Here is an 18,463-nt window from a genome sequence, read left to right on the forward strand (position 1 = left end):
CGTGCACTCTGGCTTAGCAAGCACAATGCCAGAGCCATTACACCACCATGACAGGCGCAACCAAAAGTTATCTGGGGCTGCAGGTAAGCAACTAGCACTATGCGAATGGAATGCATTGCATGCAGGGTTGCTTTCACAACATCTGCCTTGCTGCACACCATTCAGTTTTAAATTGTTTCGCAGTGCTGGTTTGCATTCCTAAAAAGCTGAGATGTTAACTGTGATACAGTTGACCTACGTTAAGTTGGCCTTGACAGGACTGACAAAATAATTCAAGTTATCTAGCAAGCCAGTTTAGAAAAGGCAAAAAACACCACCCAAACCCACTGCTGCCCCCTAATGGGCTCCCAAATATAATGAGTGCCCAGTTTTTATGGGTTAACCAGAGAAAATGCACTGTGGACTTCTATTAATTTGACTCTGGTCAATTCGATTTTTTAGTTTGTTCAATTCCGATCAAAGGTCCTGGCTGGCACCCATGCATATCTATAGGCCCAAACATTCGTTATTACGATCCTAAGGTTGGCTTACGCCAGATAAATCGAAACACGACCAGTCAGCACACAAGCACCTGACCCCTGTGGTGACCCCAATAGCAAATCCTTTAGCAGCAGCCTGTTTTACTGAGCAGCCTGTTGTACTGAGCAGCCTGAGCAAACTAATACTGAGCAGCCTATTTTGTGCCTTCCCTAGGAAGATTTTCAAGCAATAATGGTAACTCCCAGTTTCTAATTACATTATTTACCCAAATTATTATACAAACTTTTTCTTACCTAAAAAGATCAGGTCAAAAATTGCCTGCACGGTGCGGTCTGACTAGACGGGATGGAAAGCTGCATAACATGGCTGTACTGTGATGAAGCTGGCTTTAAAAACTGTGTGGTGAAGCTGACTTTAGGAAACCGGTTGCCAGTTTATTATAACCTTGCCCATTTTTCTTGAACAAATATTGGGTGCACATAGATTCCTAGTTTGTTTGGTAGCTTTAAATCAAATCAAATCAAATCAAGTTTATTCATTACACACAAAGAAACGGTTACATTTTCGTTTTACAGACGAGGGTCCCAAAGTCGAAGACTGTAACCGGGACCCTCGGTGGGTAATTATAAGAAAAAAAATTACATAGGTGGCAGGACAGAAATAAAATTTATAGAATGTACACTAACAGAAACGAAGAGCTCTAGTGCAACAACAGAAAAGTGATTATGATTACAATGTACAGTACTACTAACAAAAAATAAAAATAATATCGGTGTACAACACAACCTGTAAATTATGTAAAGAAGGAACAGAACGAAATGGAGAAAAATATGATCGGCAGGCCGAGATGAACATGAAGTAAAAATATAAGTGTGCTAGAAATATACATATACAAAATTTCAACAGACACAAAAAACATGAGAATACATAAAAAGAAGCATTATGAACAAAACGACTAAAGGCAACAGCAAGCATGTGGACAGCAAAACATAAAAGAAATAGTGACAATAAATAAAACATTTGGAACCAATATTGCGTCACTGCGTCAAAAGAAACTCTTTAAGGGATTTTTTGAAGGCATAGAATGATGTGAGTGATTTTATGTTTGACGGTAAGTGATTCCATAAAGATATGCCAGCGAAAGATGATGTTAGTTTACCATAGTTGGTACGGACACGAGGCAGTAAAAAATTTCTGTTAAAGGCAAACCTAGTTCTATTGTAGTTATGTAAATCATTTAGGTTAATGAATTCGTAAAGCAATTGGTTGTTAAGTAACTTGAAAAATAAGATTGTTAAATTATATTGAAACAAGTTCACGGTCGTTAAAATGAGGTTTTGACGGAGCAAAATGGATGCATTTGACTGACGAGGACTGCTAGTAATGATGCGAATGGCTTGATTTTGTAAATGCTGAACTGATGACAGGTGGCAATTGTACGTGTTACCCCAGGCAGCGATTCCATAGTTAATATGACTATGGATAAAAGCAAAGTAAAGTGATAAAAGAGCCTTGCGAGAAAAGAAGGCGCGTGCTTTTATTAGAGCGCGAATGCCAAATGCCGTTTTTTTCTTAATATTGTAAACGTGGGAGTCAAATTTGAGGTTAGCGTCCAGGAGAACACCGAGGAATAGAACCAAGCCACCGGGTGGAATTTGATGAGCACCAAGTGTTAACGCTAGTGGAGTAGTTAGGACCCTGTGACCACTATTGAATATAATATATTTAGTTTTCTCTGGATTAATAATGAGGTAATTACTGAGACACCATTCTATAACGTCAGTTAGCGCAGCATTTAACTTTGATGTTAATGAGATTAACGATGTGTCTGATAATGATATGGTGGTGTCATCGGCGTATAAAACGCAGTGAGATGAATGTAAAAGGTCGGGTAAGTCATTAATGTAAATAATAAATAGTAATGGTAGTAATAGTAATAGTAAGCTTTAATGACGTTTTTATGTTAGTTTGCTATTTGTACACATAGAAAGCAGGCATGCATTTGATTTGGAGACTTGTTGCCAAATACTGCCAAATGAATTATTGGTGTGTTTTGGCATTTTTTCTGCATCTTATTTAATTCGACCCACCGGACGACCCATTGTCAGCAACCAAAGATACAATTTTATATTATGTCAATATGCTCACATCGACGCTACAAAAAGAAGCTTTGCAAATCTTTCGCTTCCACTCCGTCACCTCGGTTGATAGCGTCAACTTCAATGGGACGAGGCTATCAACCAGCCACTTTCCACAAAGCCCAACCAATGCAGCATCAAAACTCATTGGAGGCTGCAGAGAAAGGTTTGGTTTAAATTTGCATCAAAGTTAGGCAATGGGTGACCTGTTCACAGCAGCAATGTTTTTGTAAATTTTGGGCATTAGGTGCATGTTTATTACCCAAGAAATTGAGCAAGATTCAATACGGTGCTCTAAATTTTGGTAGTCTTTATACACTTTTTCTAGTATTGGTTATATAAGTAAGTCACCTTCAGTTTTGCCTTCGTCTGAAAGGAGAAGTATTGATAGCGATGGAAGTATTGGGCAACTACACAAAGGCTTGTGTAGTTCCAGCGCTAGGCACACTGGAGAACACCACACATAAAGCCACCAGCCATATGAGTTTGCTCAAAGTTTACACTCACCACAGATTAGCTCCGAAATAAGGCACGCAGTTCGCATATTCATTCTGACAACTATGCGCAGCTAGAGGAGGATTACGTATGCTCTCTTGCTGCCCCCTCCCTCCCTTCTACTGTGCATTTGATCATGTTGCCACGGTCATAATCCCAATCACATTCTCCCTCTCCCCTCTTGCATGTGTGGGAAGACAGTGGGCATCAAGGCACTATCTTTCTTGGCTAAATAACCTTAGACATTGCATTTACTATCATCTGGGGCATAGCACCTGGCTGTCCATTGTACAGAGTATAGGGGTTAACCTGCGTTTAATGAGAGAGGTGCTTTTTAAAAGCAATAACCAACTTGGGAATTAGTGGAGGCCTCTCATATTAAAAAAGATGCCTGCAATAACCACCTTTCTTTTTTGCTATACCATAATGAATTCACTTTTCTTAATTGTTTACACACATGCACATCTGACTTTACCTTCCCTGTTTCTTCAAGTTTAACTCTCGGTTACCATTTTGATTTGTTACTCCTTCTTTTGCTCCACATGGGCAATCACTTTTTATCTATACAGTCAACGTCCTAAAAATTCTAGTACTGGCACAGCGCAACTTACAAAGGAAGAAACAAGCGGAGCCAGCCAGATAAAGGAACAGAGCACTGCTAGCATTGAGGATTGGGCGAGTTGGTATTGCATTCTAGAACTGGTACAGTGCAACATACAAAGGAAGAAACAAGCCGAGCCGGCCACATAAATGAACAGAGCGCTGTTTTTTTTTTAATCTGGCCGGCTCGACTTGTTTCTTCCTTTGTATGTTCCTCAACCTTACTAAAAATTCAGCAGTCTGACTGCCCTCAAGGGCTCAAATTGCCACAGCCACGTTCGAAATAGCTTTATAGGCTATTTTATACTATTAGGCATCTCGGTGCTCTTACTGTTACAGGAGACGGCGGAAGCACATATGTATAATTAGGAATATTGCATATGCTTGACCGCATAGCACAGCTGTATTGCAGTGAAGCTGACTTTTGAGAATGGCCATTATGCAACTTTTTAGGTGTCTTGGTGCTCGTACCGTAACGGGAGTCTCGGCGGGTGTGCACAGTAAAGTAAGGAACACATTTTATGTCCCCTGACAGTGGGCCCTTTAAACTCTTGGTATGCTTCACCGTAATACAGTCAACGTCTGAAAAATTGGGAAGTCCGAAAAAATGAATGCATGCCTTTTACTGCTCCGAAGGGCTCAAGTCGTCACAGGCACATCCGAAATAGCTCTTAAGGCCTGCCAGTGCACTTATTCGGTGTATTGGTGCTCGTACTGTGACATGAGACAGCAAGTGTACGCGTGTATAATTAAGGAATACGTAGTTTCCTGTGACAGTTGCCCTATTTCCACTCTTGGTACGCTTCACCGCAATACGTGTATGCTTCACCGTGTAGCACTGTGGTATTGAGGCGAAGCTGACTTTGGGAACTTGCATTATGCAACGCATCATGCTTTCTGAGCCTCAAAGCGATTACAAAGGCGTAGTCGGTGTCATCGCTAGCAGCGGCGAATTGTTTTAATGAAAAACACTGCACCGAACAGCAAAAAGCTTGGTAGTGAACGTCGAAGTAGCTAGGCCTAGCGTTGCCACGGTGGTGGAAACAGCTACCAGCGGGTCTGCATGCAAGAGCGCCTGCTTGAGGCAGCGAGATAATCAAAATGGCGGCGGTGGTAGCTTCGATCAATGCCGTTTCATACCTGCGGCCATGGCAAACAGTGAAGGGTTTCTGTGTCTGAAATTTCAGACGTTCTTATAGATTGACTCTGTGGGATACCGTGGCTGTGCTGCAAAGGCGTCCGAATTCTTGGGCATGTCCGGAAATTCTCTCGTTGAATCCTTGATTGTACTGCATATGCTTAACCACGTAACGCCACTGTAGCGCTGTGAAGCTGACATACAGGAACCGGCATTATGCAATGCTTTAGACTCTTGCATCTGAATGGGGTCCTAATTATCAAGCATGTACAAAAAATTGGTTGTTTACTATATATGTAAAACCTGTTCCATAAATCTTTCAGTTGTGAGTAACTGCCTTGTCATGTCATTTCTTTTGTCTTTTCGTTGCACTTCAAGTTCTCTAGATTAATGTGAATCAGCTAGCCCATTTTTCCCTCCTGCTGCAACATCTACTGTTTTTTTAACAAGTACTTCCTCGTGTAATCTGCCTTTGGCTTACTACTGTGTAATGTTACTTACACAGTAGCGCAGAGGCACACAGATGACGAAAGAAAAAGATGGGACATAGGGCTGTGTCCCGTCTTTTTCTTTCACTTTACCTGTGCTTCTGCACTACTGTGTAAATAATGTGATTCCAACTAGCCCGCCAGTCTGTACTTTTGTACTGTGTAATGTTCTATTTGACATATGTCCTTCTGCTTCACTGTTGTACCACTCTTTGTTAAGTACTGCATAATGTTGTACTTACACCCCTGTTTGTAACTACTTTCTGTATCCTTCCTTCTCTTCAGTTGTTGCACCATTTGAAGCCTGTGATGTCGGTAAGTAGGTAAGAGAAGTAATTTAACTGCTCCTCTGCACTGCAGGCGGTGTGCAACCAGTCTCGCAGCCTGTGCGAGGCCGTGTGCAACCTGGCTTACGGGGCGCACGGCGTGCTCGCCCAGACCACCACTGAGGCAATGCTGGACGAGATCCGCGAGTACCATGTCCAGTTGCTCGACTACGAGGCGCGCCTCATCGCCGCCTGCTGCGACTATGCCGCCGTCCATGTGCTGGTGCAGATACGCATCTCACGCTCACACAAGTTTTCGGTGCTGGCCTCGGGCTCACAGCTCGTGGTCAATTCTATTGCGGGAAAGGGCACGCTGCCCCTTGGTGGCTTCGCCTGTGACTGCGTGTTCCGCCAGACCTACCGGCTGCCATGCACACATGCCTTCGTCGTGGCGCATGCCCGCAACATCGAGATACCACTCGACGAAGTGGCGCAGCGATGGCGGAGGTCAGTGGCAGATGACGTTTTGTGTTGTTGTCTGACCTCATTTGCACAACATTAGAATTAGTAAAAAAAAAAAAAAATCTGCCTCCTTTCCATCCTCCGAAGTGAATGTACAGTGAAGCTGTTGCCAATGTTAGACAGTATTATACAAGCACCATCATCATAAGCGACGTACGTAATGCATGCAAACGTGTGTAGAAGTACAGCATACATCCTCATTCTTCTAGACCTGCCAAATGCAAGCACCTTATCGAGGTGGGGGAGTGAAGGGCAAGTTTATGCGCGTCTTGATTTCTGGCACACGTCTTGGCCATGGCTGCGTATGGCTGTAAGTGTGGCTGAACGCATACGCAGCCACGCACCATGCTTTAGAGGTAATCTACCGCGTGTTCAAAGAGTCGGCGTGCCGAGACAATGTGGCACCGTGTAAGCTGTCTTACAGCGCATTTAGAAATCGGAGGTTGCGTAATCTCGATTTTCAGTGACCCGTTGGAGCGAGAGGCAGACGTAACGTTCGCTCCCCGCTGCCGGCGCTTTTCCTGAAAGCGTCATCCCAATGCAGGTGACGCTATCAGCCGCAGGGGCGGAGTGCACGTGAAAGCATGGCTGGTTTCGCTTAAGTCGTACTGCCGACAAGATATTGGCGATGTACATGGCATGACGTCATATCACTCATCACTGACTCCCAAGTTTATCAAAATGAACTGTTTTCTCATTCAAATTTGCTTTTTTACGATTACCCAATAATTCAGACAATTCTGCGGCCCCTTTCCGCGTAAGAAAAATAGATCGGCAACTATTCATTTGCATAAAAGGTCAAATTTCAATACAATGAAATTTCAATATAACAAAGCAAATTGCCAAATTTACCGAATTCGTTATGTCGAGGTTTAACTGGTATATGGCCTCTGCTCTCATTGCAAAACAGCAGGGGTGTGCGAGTATTTAAAAATTTTAAACACCATGGAATATTATATTTTTAATATTTGTATTTGATTTGAAAAGTATATATTCAAAAATGTTTTGAATATTCAGCATCATACGAATACAGTCGAACCCGGCTATATCAAACTCGCAAAAAGCGCCTATCAGTTCGATATAGAGCATAATTCGATATAAGCCTGCTAAATAATTAGATGTCATAAAAGCACATACCATTTATAAAATCACTTTATTGATTAAACTAGCTTAGTTTCGCACGAAATAGTCCTGCATTTTCTTCTGCTTTGGCAATTTCGCTGCCTGCGACGCACGCACTTTTCCACATTAACGAGTCAGAGCAGCTGAGGCCGCAACTTTCTGCATTCGCGCAGAAGCACCAGACTAGTGCGAGCGCACCAATCACTTCGGAGGATGTGGGCCAAGGACCGTCGTTGCTTTCCTCATTGTGCCCACTTTCACTTGTGCTCGGTACGATGTTGGCAATGTAGTCTGCGTTTTCGGGGTCTCCCGTGGTCGCGACACATCATTTGCGCTCACAAACTCATCCACCGTTGATTCGTCAACAGCTTCCAGAAATTCTGACAGTTCGCTCAAAACTTCGGCAACACTGGCAACGGCTCCGTCGCATTCATCAGAATTTACGGTCGTCACCGAGCACGGGGAAGTCGGCACAGCTGAAGCAATTTCAGATTAACCACTCGTACACGGCCGTGCGTACGGGTTGGGCGCCACGGGCACCGGGTCACAAGTTTGGACACTTTAGCCCTAATCTCCCCCTTATTCTTCAAGATCGTGCCGAGAGTGCTCCTCGGAATCTTGTGCTCTGCGGCGACATCCGACTTCTCACCGCGTTCGACACGATTTATGATTGCGAGCTTCACGACGAAAGGCAAATTCTGCCGCTTCATCACGGCAACACTTCGGGAGAAGGCCTACAAGGCGCACACAAAAACAGCGAGACAAGTCGCACTTTCGCCATCTTGCACGACGAGGGCACAAGAGCATCTGATTGGTTGTCTGAGCAAGCGCTGTAGGCGGGCCAGGATCATTTTTTGCAGGGGGGGTGCCGACGGCTCGTCCGAGGGAGCGCGGTCGGGCGCGGTCACGGTAGGGAGAGCGGTTGGATGGAGCCGCGCAGCCGGATTTTCTTTGCCACTATGAGGGAAAGCCAACTTCCGGGGGCACTTTCCGCCGCTTGACGTTCTATATATCGGGTGTCGCTGCTATTTTTGTTCGATGTAAGCGTAATTTTTGCTATATATACTCATTGTAACTATATCATGTCCAGAAATTGTTTGATATATAGAATAATTCGATGTAAACGGGTTCGATATAGTCGGGTTCGACTGTATCTGAAATAAGACTGTTTTGATAGCTATACGGGAACAAACACTGTTCCTAGCATTTGTTTCTATCTAATCTAAAATTATGTATCTGGCTTCAGAGGCAGGACTTCTGTGGGAATTGTGCCATTTTAATGCAAAGGCAAATTCCTGTTCCAAACTGTGCCAAATGCAGAAAATTTACCAAAATTGTGCCACACTGCGCCAGAATGGTTTCAGCATGTGTGCTCCAGCAGTGGCCACGGACAGCGAGCAGATTCGTTCTCTAAAAAAGAGTGCAGTCATTCACATGCAGCACACCGTGTGGCGGTGCCTCCTGCACAGAATTTTCATGCCTATAGCATTGGACTTTTCAATACTTCTGGCAAGTGGCCACCGCGTGCGCGGCCGCTTCCGCCTGTTGTCGCTGCTGTCATAACAGCCAGGGCGGTTGTATATAGAGTGTTTGCTGCGAGCAAACTAGATATTAGGGAATTGCGAACTGCAGCGCATTCAGCGAGCGGGCGTCTCTGTCCCCAGGGCTGGTACAACGTAAAGCTATTCCAATCTGTTTTTATGCCCATATGGGCGAGGCCTCAGCCATTTTGATATACAAAGGGCTAATGGGGTGTAGTCAAACCTTGTTAATACGTAGTCAGCCGGGAATGACATTTAGCTATGCACTAAACGATGTACGAATTAACCACCTATGCCAGTTTAGAAGCTACTTACTGACCGGGAAAGAACTACGTCACGATGCTCTCAAACACACACACACTCAGACAGACTTTACTTGTGGCTAGGCAGCGAAAAATCAGCGATCTTCTCTTGCCGCCGTAGTGGTCTTGCCGTAACACCTTCGAACTCGGTAAGGCTGCAATCGAGTTTGTCCGCAAGGCCCCACTTCTCTGCGAAAGCTCGCATGACACTCAAAGCATGCGCCTTGTCTGATAATGAAAGGCGATTGTCCACTTCCACATCGTCATTGTTATCATCACTTTCACTTGAATATGCGTGAGGTGCGACGACAGCAACACTGTCGCTATCCGAGATTTCCACAGATATTACGTCGACGTCTTGATAACATAAACACAACATGCCGTAGCAAAGACCTTTGAACCACACGACAACACCACGACTGCAAACGCACTGGTGGAATGAAGATACAAATTCACGCTGGAACTTCTCAATGAGTCGTCTAATAATGGGTAAGCATTGTGCCACTTGCTCACCTTCACGCAGCCTGGTGTCATTATCAATGTTATGAAAGTTGGTCCGGCCAGTACAAACAGCAGCGCTGCGGCGACATGAAGTGCTGCCGACGGTAGCACAATTTGAATTGATGACGCGAGCAAACTACTGCAGGTGGCAGCGCCAGGTGCGCTGATGATGTTCCAACCATTATAAGCCGTTATCGCTCATTAGCACCTTATCCATCTGGTCAAACCATTATGGCATGCACTAACCGTTTGGTGGGCACTGAGCGATTACGGTTTAAGCAGTCAGCCAATACATGGGGTTCAATGGGGGCTGGGTGGGGGAATCTTTGCGACTATGTTTAAACCGCAATTACTCATTAAGCGGGTATACATATTAACAAGGTTTGACTGTACTTGGGATAAAATGTTGACGTTTGGCGTGAAAGGTGAAACATCGATTGCGACAGTGAATTAGTAGACAGCTATATTAAGCAATGATAGTAGCTTTGTTGGCCGTATAAACTTGTAAACATACGCTTACTAATTAAGTTAACAAGCGTGGTGTAACAAACATGAAGAGCTCTCGCTCGATGACTGCAGAAACTCACTGTCAAAACGTTGGGGTGAGGAAGCCTGGCAGCGACAGTGAGCGAATTGACCTTCGTACTGCGTCTTGCTACAGCGTGAATTTTAAGCAGTGAAAATGGTGCAACCGAAACTATTAGAACTCAGACTCTGTCACCATCGCAGATTGCTTTCAAAATAGGACCCACATGGCCGCGCCATACCCAGCAGCCACCGGAGTAGAAGGCACGCTCCTCTCCCCCCCAGTGCCTTGCGCGTAACAGAAGACGGCGCGCTTCCTCCCAGCTTTGCTCCCTTGAGCATGCAAAGTGGCGGCTCAATCTCCTATGCTTTCTCCCATGCAAAGGGCGCACAGCTACAATGTTATCTCCCCTGAACTTTACACGGAGGATCACGGCGACGGCAGAAACGTGCCTTGAAGGTCGATATAATTGCTATCACCATAAAAACATATTGAATTAGCTTTCCGTTATACCAGCCCAGGGTTGATCGCGGCTCTCGGGGTCTGCGGTGACATATGGGGACCCAGAAATTGTTACCACATTGATTGGATCGCATAATGTGAGAACATTAGCTGATATAATCATTAGCGTCGGCACAGTAATATTTAGTAGTGCCATCGCGGCTTTTGGCTTTAGAGTAAGGCATGCATCATGCCTCCGCTTGACCCACCTTTCCATATTGTCACTTAGTAGTTACAGTGAAGAAAGCAACAAAACTGTGAATGACGAAACTAGCATGTTATTGGGCAAACCTGTGCCCTCAAAAACAGGCTACACTCAAAGAACAATGATAGCAGCGAACACAGTCGGCGATCGGCAAAAATCTGATGTGATGGTCAAGTGCGTCGGCTTTTACACATGAGTCATCGAAGTTTCCAGAGTAATCGCTAATGACCGCTTGTCTTCCAGAAAGTACTACACAATTCGTGTTGTTTGTACAATCAGATTACACCAGAATGACGTTGGGAAGTCCCATCCCTGGACTTTGTACTCCCTTTTAATTTCATGGTGCTAATAATTTTCGCCTGTAAAGCATGCTCAAGCCCGTGGACACTTAAGCTGTGCAAGAAAGCCAGCCTTTCAGTAGCAAGGGGCACAGGTTTGTGGACAGCAAGGGTTCACTTAGAGCGCAACAAAAGGGAAGGGGGAAGACTACGTAAAAGAATCGAACTGCAATAAGAATGCCCTTTACGGGAGTACAGGTCCAGTGGGCCGAGTCTCAGCTGCAATACCCCAATCCTAAGCTTATTGCTTGATAGCAAATGCAGTGGTTACTGGAACAAAGTCACGTATCTCATAGTTTATGGCCATTTGATGCTATGTAACAATACACAGGTTGGTGAGAAGATGGCTAGTGGGAATTACTCAATTTTTCAAATTAGCATCAGTAAAACACAGTCGTTTTAGTATAATAGCTTACTAGCCTAATTTTTTACCCGTGACAATTTTTTTACTGTTGTACACCGCTACAAGTGAGCTTGATCTGGCTACCTGAAACACAAGAAACGATTGCAATGCTCGGCAGCTCACTCACAGATGTGTTTGAATTCCACTCCCCCATGTAAGCAGACCTCCCAAATGTCGCTCCCAGTTTCACAGATGTAGTTGTAGTCACAGATATAGCTGCAGTCACATATACATTGGCACTAAAGAAACAATACAATGTTATGAGCTAAGAGCAAAAACAGGCAGGGATGGGTGGAGGGCATTTCAAGGCCCCCTTCAAAGCACATTCAAATTGAATTTACAACTCTCACACAGTCTCAATTAGCCCCCTTCAAGCACAAATTGATGCTGTCCAATAAAAATTTAGTTACACCACATTTCTGGCATCTTCACCATCATGAAAATTGCCCAGCTGCATAACGAATTAAAAATTTCTGATTCTTCAGTGAGTTTTGTCATGTTTTCAAACTATGGACTCCATGTGAAAACTCTCTACTAGGACATCAGATATGAGAAATTTGACTGTTTCGTGTCTAGTATACTTGTAAGAAACCTACCCAGCCACTCGAAAAATATGGCTGACATAAAAAATTGCGAGAATCAATTAAAGAAATGAACCGTTTGCATGATGACTTACTGACGCTGAGCGCAAGTACAGCCAATGTCCCTTACTACTTGTTTTACTAAAAATGTTTCACATATTATTCAAACTTTCAGGACAGGTCAGATCTAATCGGAAGTGTTTCTATATGTATGCGACACATTTTATTTACGATTATTTTGACCACTGCTTTTTCTTTTGATATGCTATATTGGTGTACACAATTGTGTGCACAGCACCTGAAGGGGTTGCAGTAGACTTCCGTAAATTCGAATGTGGTTACTACAATACTGACCAAGTCCTAGCCGGTGCCCATGCATATCTATGGGCCCAAACTTTCATTATTTGGGTCTCGAGATTGACCTTCGCCGAATAATTCAAACTTGACTAGTCAGCACGCACGTGCCTAACCCCTATGCTGGTCCCAATAACGACCCCCTTAGTGACAGTGTCCATCTTGGTGGAGCTTAGGGGACAGTGAATACATTGAACACACATTATCTCCCATTGAAAACGCCAATTTTTAGCTTGCCCTAGGAAAATTTTCAAACAATTACCTTAGCTCATAATGTCTCATTGCAGTATTTACCCAATTATAATGAGCATAATTTTTTTTTCATGAAAATTGGGCCGAAATTTGCCTGCATGGTCTAATCGGGTACAAAACCAAAACTGCCTTTGCACGGTTGTTTGTTTTGTCGCATAAGACAAGTGTACTGCTATGAAGCCGACTTTAAAAGCGATGCCGCAATGCTAACTTCAGGAAACTGGCTGCCATTGTGCAACACATATTAGACCTTTGCCCAATTTTCTTGGAAGGAAATCAGGTACGCATTACGTTTCTACTTTTGACATATAGGAAGTGGGCACTCATTTGATTTGGGGGCGTGTTACACAGGCAAATACAGCATAGACCATTTATAACGTAACCACCTACAGTGCGGAACCAAATATAATGCGTTTTTTTGTGACCTCCAGTTCTCTTCTCATTGAGTTGAATCTGTTAGCGCACCGGTTAAAAAGCCGCTGCACATGACAAAATGCTGCGTACAGTGTGATTCCTCATAGACTGGTGCCCATTCTTCTGGAGAGGTGGCAAAAAAGGCGAGCGTATTCTGCTGCATCGTTTGCAATAAGAGAGACGGAAGCGATGAATTTTGCGGGCGCTTGCAATGAAGGAGAGGAGTGTTAAAAGGAGCAGGACAAAAAAAAGTGCACGCAGTTTGCTTTTCTTTCTTCTTTCTTTGCTTCCCATTTCGTCCGCGCCACCGATGCTGTGCACTCTGATTGGACGCATGCTTCATGTGCCATTCCATTCAGTAGGGGTGTTGGGTGGGCTCATTTGCACGGGGTGGCCAGCTCGCTCAACGTAGTGGGCAGCTGCTAGTCTCGCTTGTTTTGTTTGCAGCTTTCGGTGAAGCGAAAGCAGTGTGCTACCAGCATTGTAGGCCTAACTACTGGAATGTGTATTATCTTGGTCTTTTGTTTGGTCTTGTGCCTTCTCATGTCATGCTGCAATGCTAGTCTTCCCATGGTGCCGATCTTCAAAATCTAGGAAATAGCAAACCTTATCTTTGGAGGTGAAGCAAAGCATCATCAGAGACGTTGGGAGTGGTTTGAAAAGGGTTGGATTGCGCAAAAGTTCAGCATCACCTACACAACAGTGTTCGCAGTTTAGAAGAAGTGGGAGAAGTTGCAACAGCAGCTGCAAGAAGATTCTGGGTCGCTAGCAAGGAAGCAAATACATGTGACTAAGTACGAAGGTGTTGATACTGCTTTATTTAGGTCGTCCCAAGAGGTGCAAGCCCAGAATGTGCCTGTAAGTTGTCCGATGTTGCAAGCAAAATCTAAGCAGTTTGTGAACCTAATGGTACACAATGGTTTCAACCCATTCAATGGAGGGATTCAACATTTTTTTTAAAGACAGGCAGGGATAAGCTGCCATGTCATCTCCTGGTAGAGTGCAGAACTGGATAATTCTTATCCAGTTCTGCCTAATTCTTATCTTATCTAAATCTTGCCTAAATCTAATTCTTATCCAATTCTTATCTTATGTTTATACTGAGCCAGGCCGTTCAGGCCTGGCTCAGTATAAACATTGAGACTATCCTTCCCAAGTACACTGAGCGGGCGTATATAATGTGGATGGAGCTGGTGTGTTCTATAACCTGCTTCCTAAACACTCACTCGCTCTGCCACATGTGCGCTGCTTCAATCAAACGACTTCGAAGGAATGTGTGACTGTTCTCTTCTCTGTCAACATGGATGGCAGCTGCAACAGGTGCCTGTTTGTCATTTGCAAGTCAGCGCAGCCTCACTGTTTCAAAAAGAGAGTGCCTGTAACTTACAAGGCAAACCAAAAGGCCTGGATTACTCGAGAACTATTTTCCAGTTGGGTGCTGAAATTGGATGAGCACATAGTTACAGAAAAGTGATAGATGGTCTTGTTTCTGGACAACTTCCGTGCCCACAACATAAATTCAAAGCTAAATGCAGTGAGCTTTAAGTTCTTGCAAACAAATACGACAGCCAAGAGCCAGCCCTTAGATCAAGGAGTAATTGCCTTTGTTGAAGGTCTATACAAGAGATGAATATGCGAAAGAGTAGTAATGAATCTTCAATGGAAAGAACTGATGAGGGTGAACCTGTAGAGTGCCGTCAGCATGATAATGACATCTTGGTAGCAAGTACGAGCTACCACCATAGCCAAGTGCTTTGAGAAAGCCTTTTTTTTTCCGCAACGCCATCCTCGGGGATCATGATGTCAGCAGCGATGATGTTGATGAAGCCGTTGACACAGATGATGTGTGGTCGGACCTCCTAAAAAATAACTTCGTTTGGGTCATTGGAGAAAGTGGCACCTTTGAAGCCTTTTTCAACGAGGACTGCAACGACTCTGTTTGTGAACAAGCGGGCACTGACAGCGCTTGTGTCCTGTCCCTTATACTTTGTGGTTGCATGTGTTTGCGCTGTAAACAGTTTTCATGTCAAGTATGCCCCAACTCGCCCAGAAAGAAGTTTTAATGACGAAGCTAGTTTGGCAACAATAGGGGATCGCGATGAGGATGTGTCTGACCAGTGACACCTCACTGGACATTTCATACAGAGATGCACTGGAGTACCTCAACAAGCTGATGTGGTACTGCACGTAGAGCAACTTGAGCGAGCAAGCACTCAAGCACCTCAGTGCTGACGAAGATGAGGTGGTGCATAATGCCGTGAAGTTGCAGCATCAGGCAAAGATTTATGCATTTTTTCATTAAGAAAAATGATGAAGAGGAAAATAAGATGTTTTTGGTGTGCAATTTCTGGGCTGTATTGTGTGTTACGTTGTGAAATATACATAAGAAGGGAGTTGGATACTATATTGCATGTGAACACGCTAGTAAAGTGACAATTTGGCTCTCCTATCTCATGACGCTTTCTCCAACCATACAAGAAGTGCGCAGTAGAGCAATAAAAACATTTTGCATTTTCTTAACATTCACCAAGGCAGGACATATCTCACCAAACAGGAAAGTTGAAATGGCACAACAGACATGTCAAAGCACTGTAGGAGCATGTCAGCCCTGCAATAGTCATCGCGGCACCAGCCCCCCTGTCTCTGTTGTGTAATGCTATGGACAGCAGTAGGGCATTGATGAGTTAGGCTAGGTGAGTAATGCTATGGACAGCAGTAGGGCATTGATGAGTTAGGCTAGGTGAGTTAGGATTGGCGAGTTAGGATTGGTTTTGGTATTGAGTAGCACAGGGAATACACAAACACAAGGACAAACAATAATACAAGACGCTAACTTCGAAATTCCACTAAACTCCATGGTTGGAAGTTGGCACCTCGTGTTGTTCTTTGTCCTTGTGGTGGTGTTTTCCCTGTGCTACTGAATGCAAAGATCGTGTACCAAGAAGCGAAAATTTCTACCATACATAGGCTAGGTGATGATACATTCTGAATGGACAGCCATAAAGTCACATGATGCAAACAATGACACAATTCTACATGACACCTGAACTTTGGACTTGGAAAAGACATACTGCAGTAGAACCTCATTGATAAACGCTGGTCTCATTTAATTTCCATAGAGACAAGAGCATTAGCTTCCCAGATGTTACATCCTAGCACTGCAATGGCACGCTACAGAAATGCCATCATCCATCAGGAATGCCTACGTTGAGCATGCCAAGGCATGAATGTGCAGCCATGTCACCTGTCATAAATTCATAAATATGTGACCTGCAATGATAGCATCAAGACATCAGAACCACTGAGAGTGTTGGACATTGTTGTCGAACTCAACACTGCTCAAGACATCGTAAGCAAAGAGGAAGTGGACAAAGACACGAGCTGTTACCTCACACACAAGTTCATGGATGCTGTAATGGCTTTGGCAGGGTGTGTACCAACCGGGGAAACCGGGAAAACCGGGAATTCTCAGGGATTTTCAATAGTCTGGAAGAACTCAGGGAAAACTCAGGGAATTTGTGCTTCTATCAGGGAAAATTAGCAGTAATTTTATTGAAAGGGAAAGAAAGTCGTGGTAAAGCTGGCTCGAGTAGGAGGAGTTACCAGTGTTTAGTCAACGACCGACTTTCCGGACTCCCGATAATTCGGACGGCTTCGCGGCACCACCATGTACCCCATAGCAACAAAAAAAAAAGCTAGGCCCCATAGAGCCTATGTATAATAACGTCTGAAATTTCGGATGCAAGAACCCTTCGGCATCCGATTTTCCGGACTTTTTGCCGTCATGGCAGGTCCGAAACGGCATTAATAAAACCACCGCCACCGTTTTGATTGCTTCGTCGCTGCTGGAACGCTCTCGCACGCAGATCCGCTGGCAGCCGTAGCCACCACCGCAGCAACGCTAGGCCTAGCTGCTTCTGCGTTCGCTATTAAGCTTCTTGCCGTTCTGTGCCGTGTTTTTCATTGAAATAATTCGCCGCTATCAGCAATGGCACCGACTCCGCCTTTGTGGTCCTCGCGATTGGCTTCGAAGCTCGGAAAGCACGACGCGTTGCATAATGCCGGTTGCCGAAAGTCAGCTTCGCCTCACTACAGCAGTATTACGCGGTGAAGCGTGCCCAAATTATTGCGGTGAAGCTCAACAAGCGTGGGAAGGGGCAATTGTCACGGGACACGCGTGCACCCGCTGCCTTTTGTCACAGGATGAGCACCGATGTGCCTAATAAGTGTACTGACAGGCCCTCAGAGCTTTTTCTGATGTTCTGCGGCAGTAAAAGACATGCAGTGGCGTACCAACTATTTCTGGTGTGTGTGGGGGGGGGAGGGGGGGGCAAACCACAGATAGTCTGACCTTTCGTTCTCTATCTCTTTCTGCGTGTGTGTGTGCGTGCGTGTGTGTGTATATATATTTTGCCAATTACTATTACAATAAATGAAATAGCCTGAAATGCTTCTGTTATAAGTATATTTAACCGACAGGGACCTATTTATCAATCACACATGGTGAACCATGGTGGCCCGAAAAATGAGCTGAATTTGCATTTATCTCTTGCAACTATATAACATCTCAAGATGATACAGGGGCAAAAGCCAATGAGTGCACCCACAGTGGTCTCGGATCGCGCCCAGTAGCAGCAGTACAGCGTACATAAAAAGGCACATTTGCTACAGAGAATTTAAATTATTCAACGAAGAATTTTACTTGCTTTTTAAGTCTACAAAATAAATGTATGGCTAGTTTAGGTAATAGTACTGTCGAGGTTATAGGCGATGATGTACAATAAACGTAAACATAAATTGCTTGCAATATTCACACATTAAAAATAGTGGACTCGCCATCTCGGCCCTGCGACAATGGACATCCAGCGAACCTGTTAAAAGCCACCACTACAACTGCTGAGGGGGGCATGCAATGCTTTAGTGCTTTATAAGGCCCTCCCCACCCTTCCCACACACTCAATTTCCACTAGATTTGATATCTGTTGAGTTCACAATTATTCCAGGGCAATGGGATAAATTCTTTGTTCACAAAACGCAGTCATAAAGCTCCAAATAGCTTACATGCATAATATACTAAAAATATCATAATTAGTTCTCTATCTTCGAAGTTTGCCTTCATATTGGTGATAATGTGCCATTTATTTTCACCAAATATAAATAAAATGTATTGTTTAGTTCATGGAGGACATCGCTGAAACAAGGACGGAAGGTGCTATGACACATGAAAATAAGGAAAGAAAAATGACGGCTCATTATTATTTGCGCTTTTAACCGAACCAGGAACGTAAAAATTTTG

At 44.2% G+C, this 18,463-nt stretch overlaps 1 protein-coding gene across 5 annotated transcripts in view; it reads left to right on the plus strand.

Moving 5' to 3' along the window:
* The window catches only part of LOC142573057 (uncharacterized), a 110,536-nt gene that overhangs the window by 20,333 nt on the left and 71,740 nt on the right, over window positions 1–18,463 (plus strand). For all 5 annotated transcript variants that reach the window (XM_075682562.1, XM_075682563.1, XM_075682564.1 and 2 more), the window contains exon 5: window positions 5,700–6,112. In XM_075682562.1, coding sequence (XP_075538677.1) covers window positions 5,700–6,112 — 413 coding nt within the window. The remainder of the gene's footprint in view (window positions 1–5,699; window positions 6,113–18,463) is intronic.

The sequence above is a fragment of the Dermacentor variabilis genome, chromosome 2, assembly GCF_050947875.1.
Source record: "Dermacentor variabilis isolate Ectoservices chromosome 2, ASM5094787v1, whole genome shotgun sequence".
NCBI classification, from domain to species: domain Eukaryota; kingdom Metazoa; phylum Arthropoda; class Arachnida; order Ixodida; family Ixodidae; genus Dermacentor; species Dermacentor variabilis.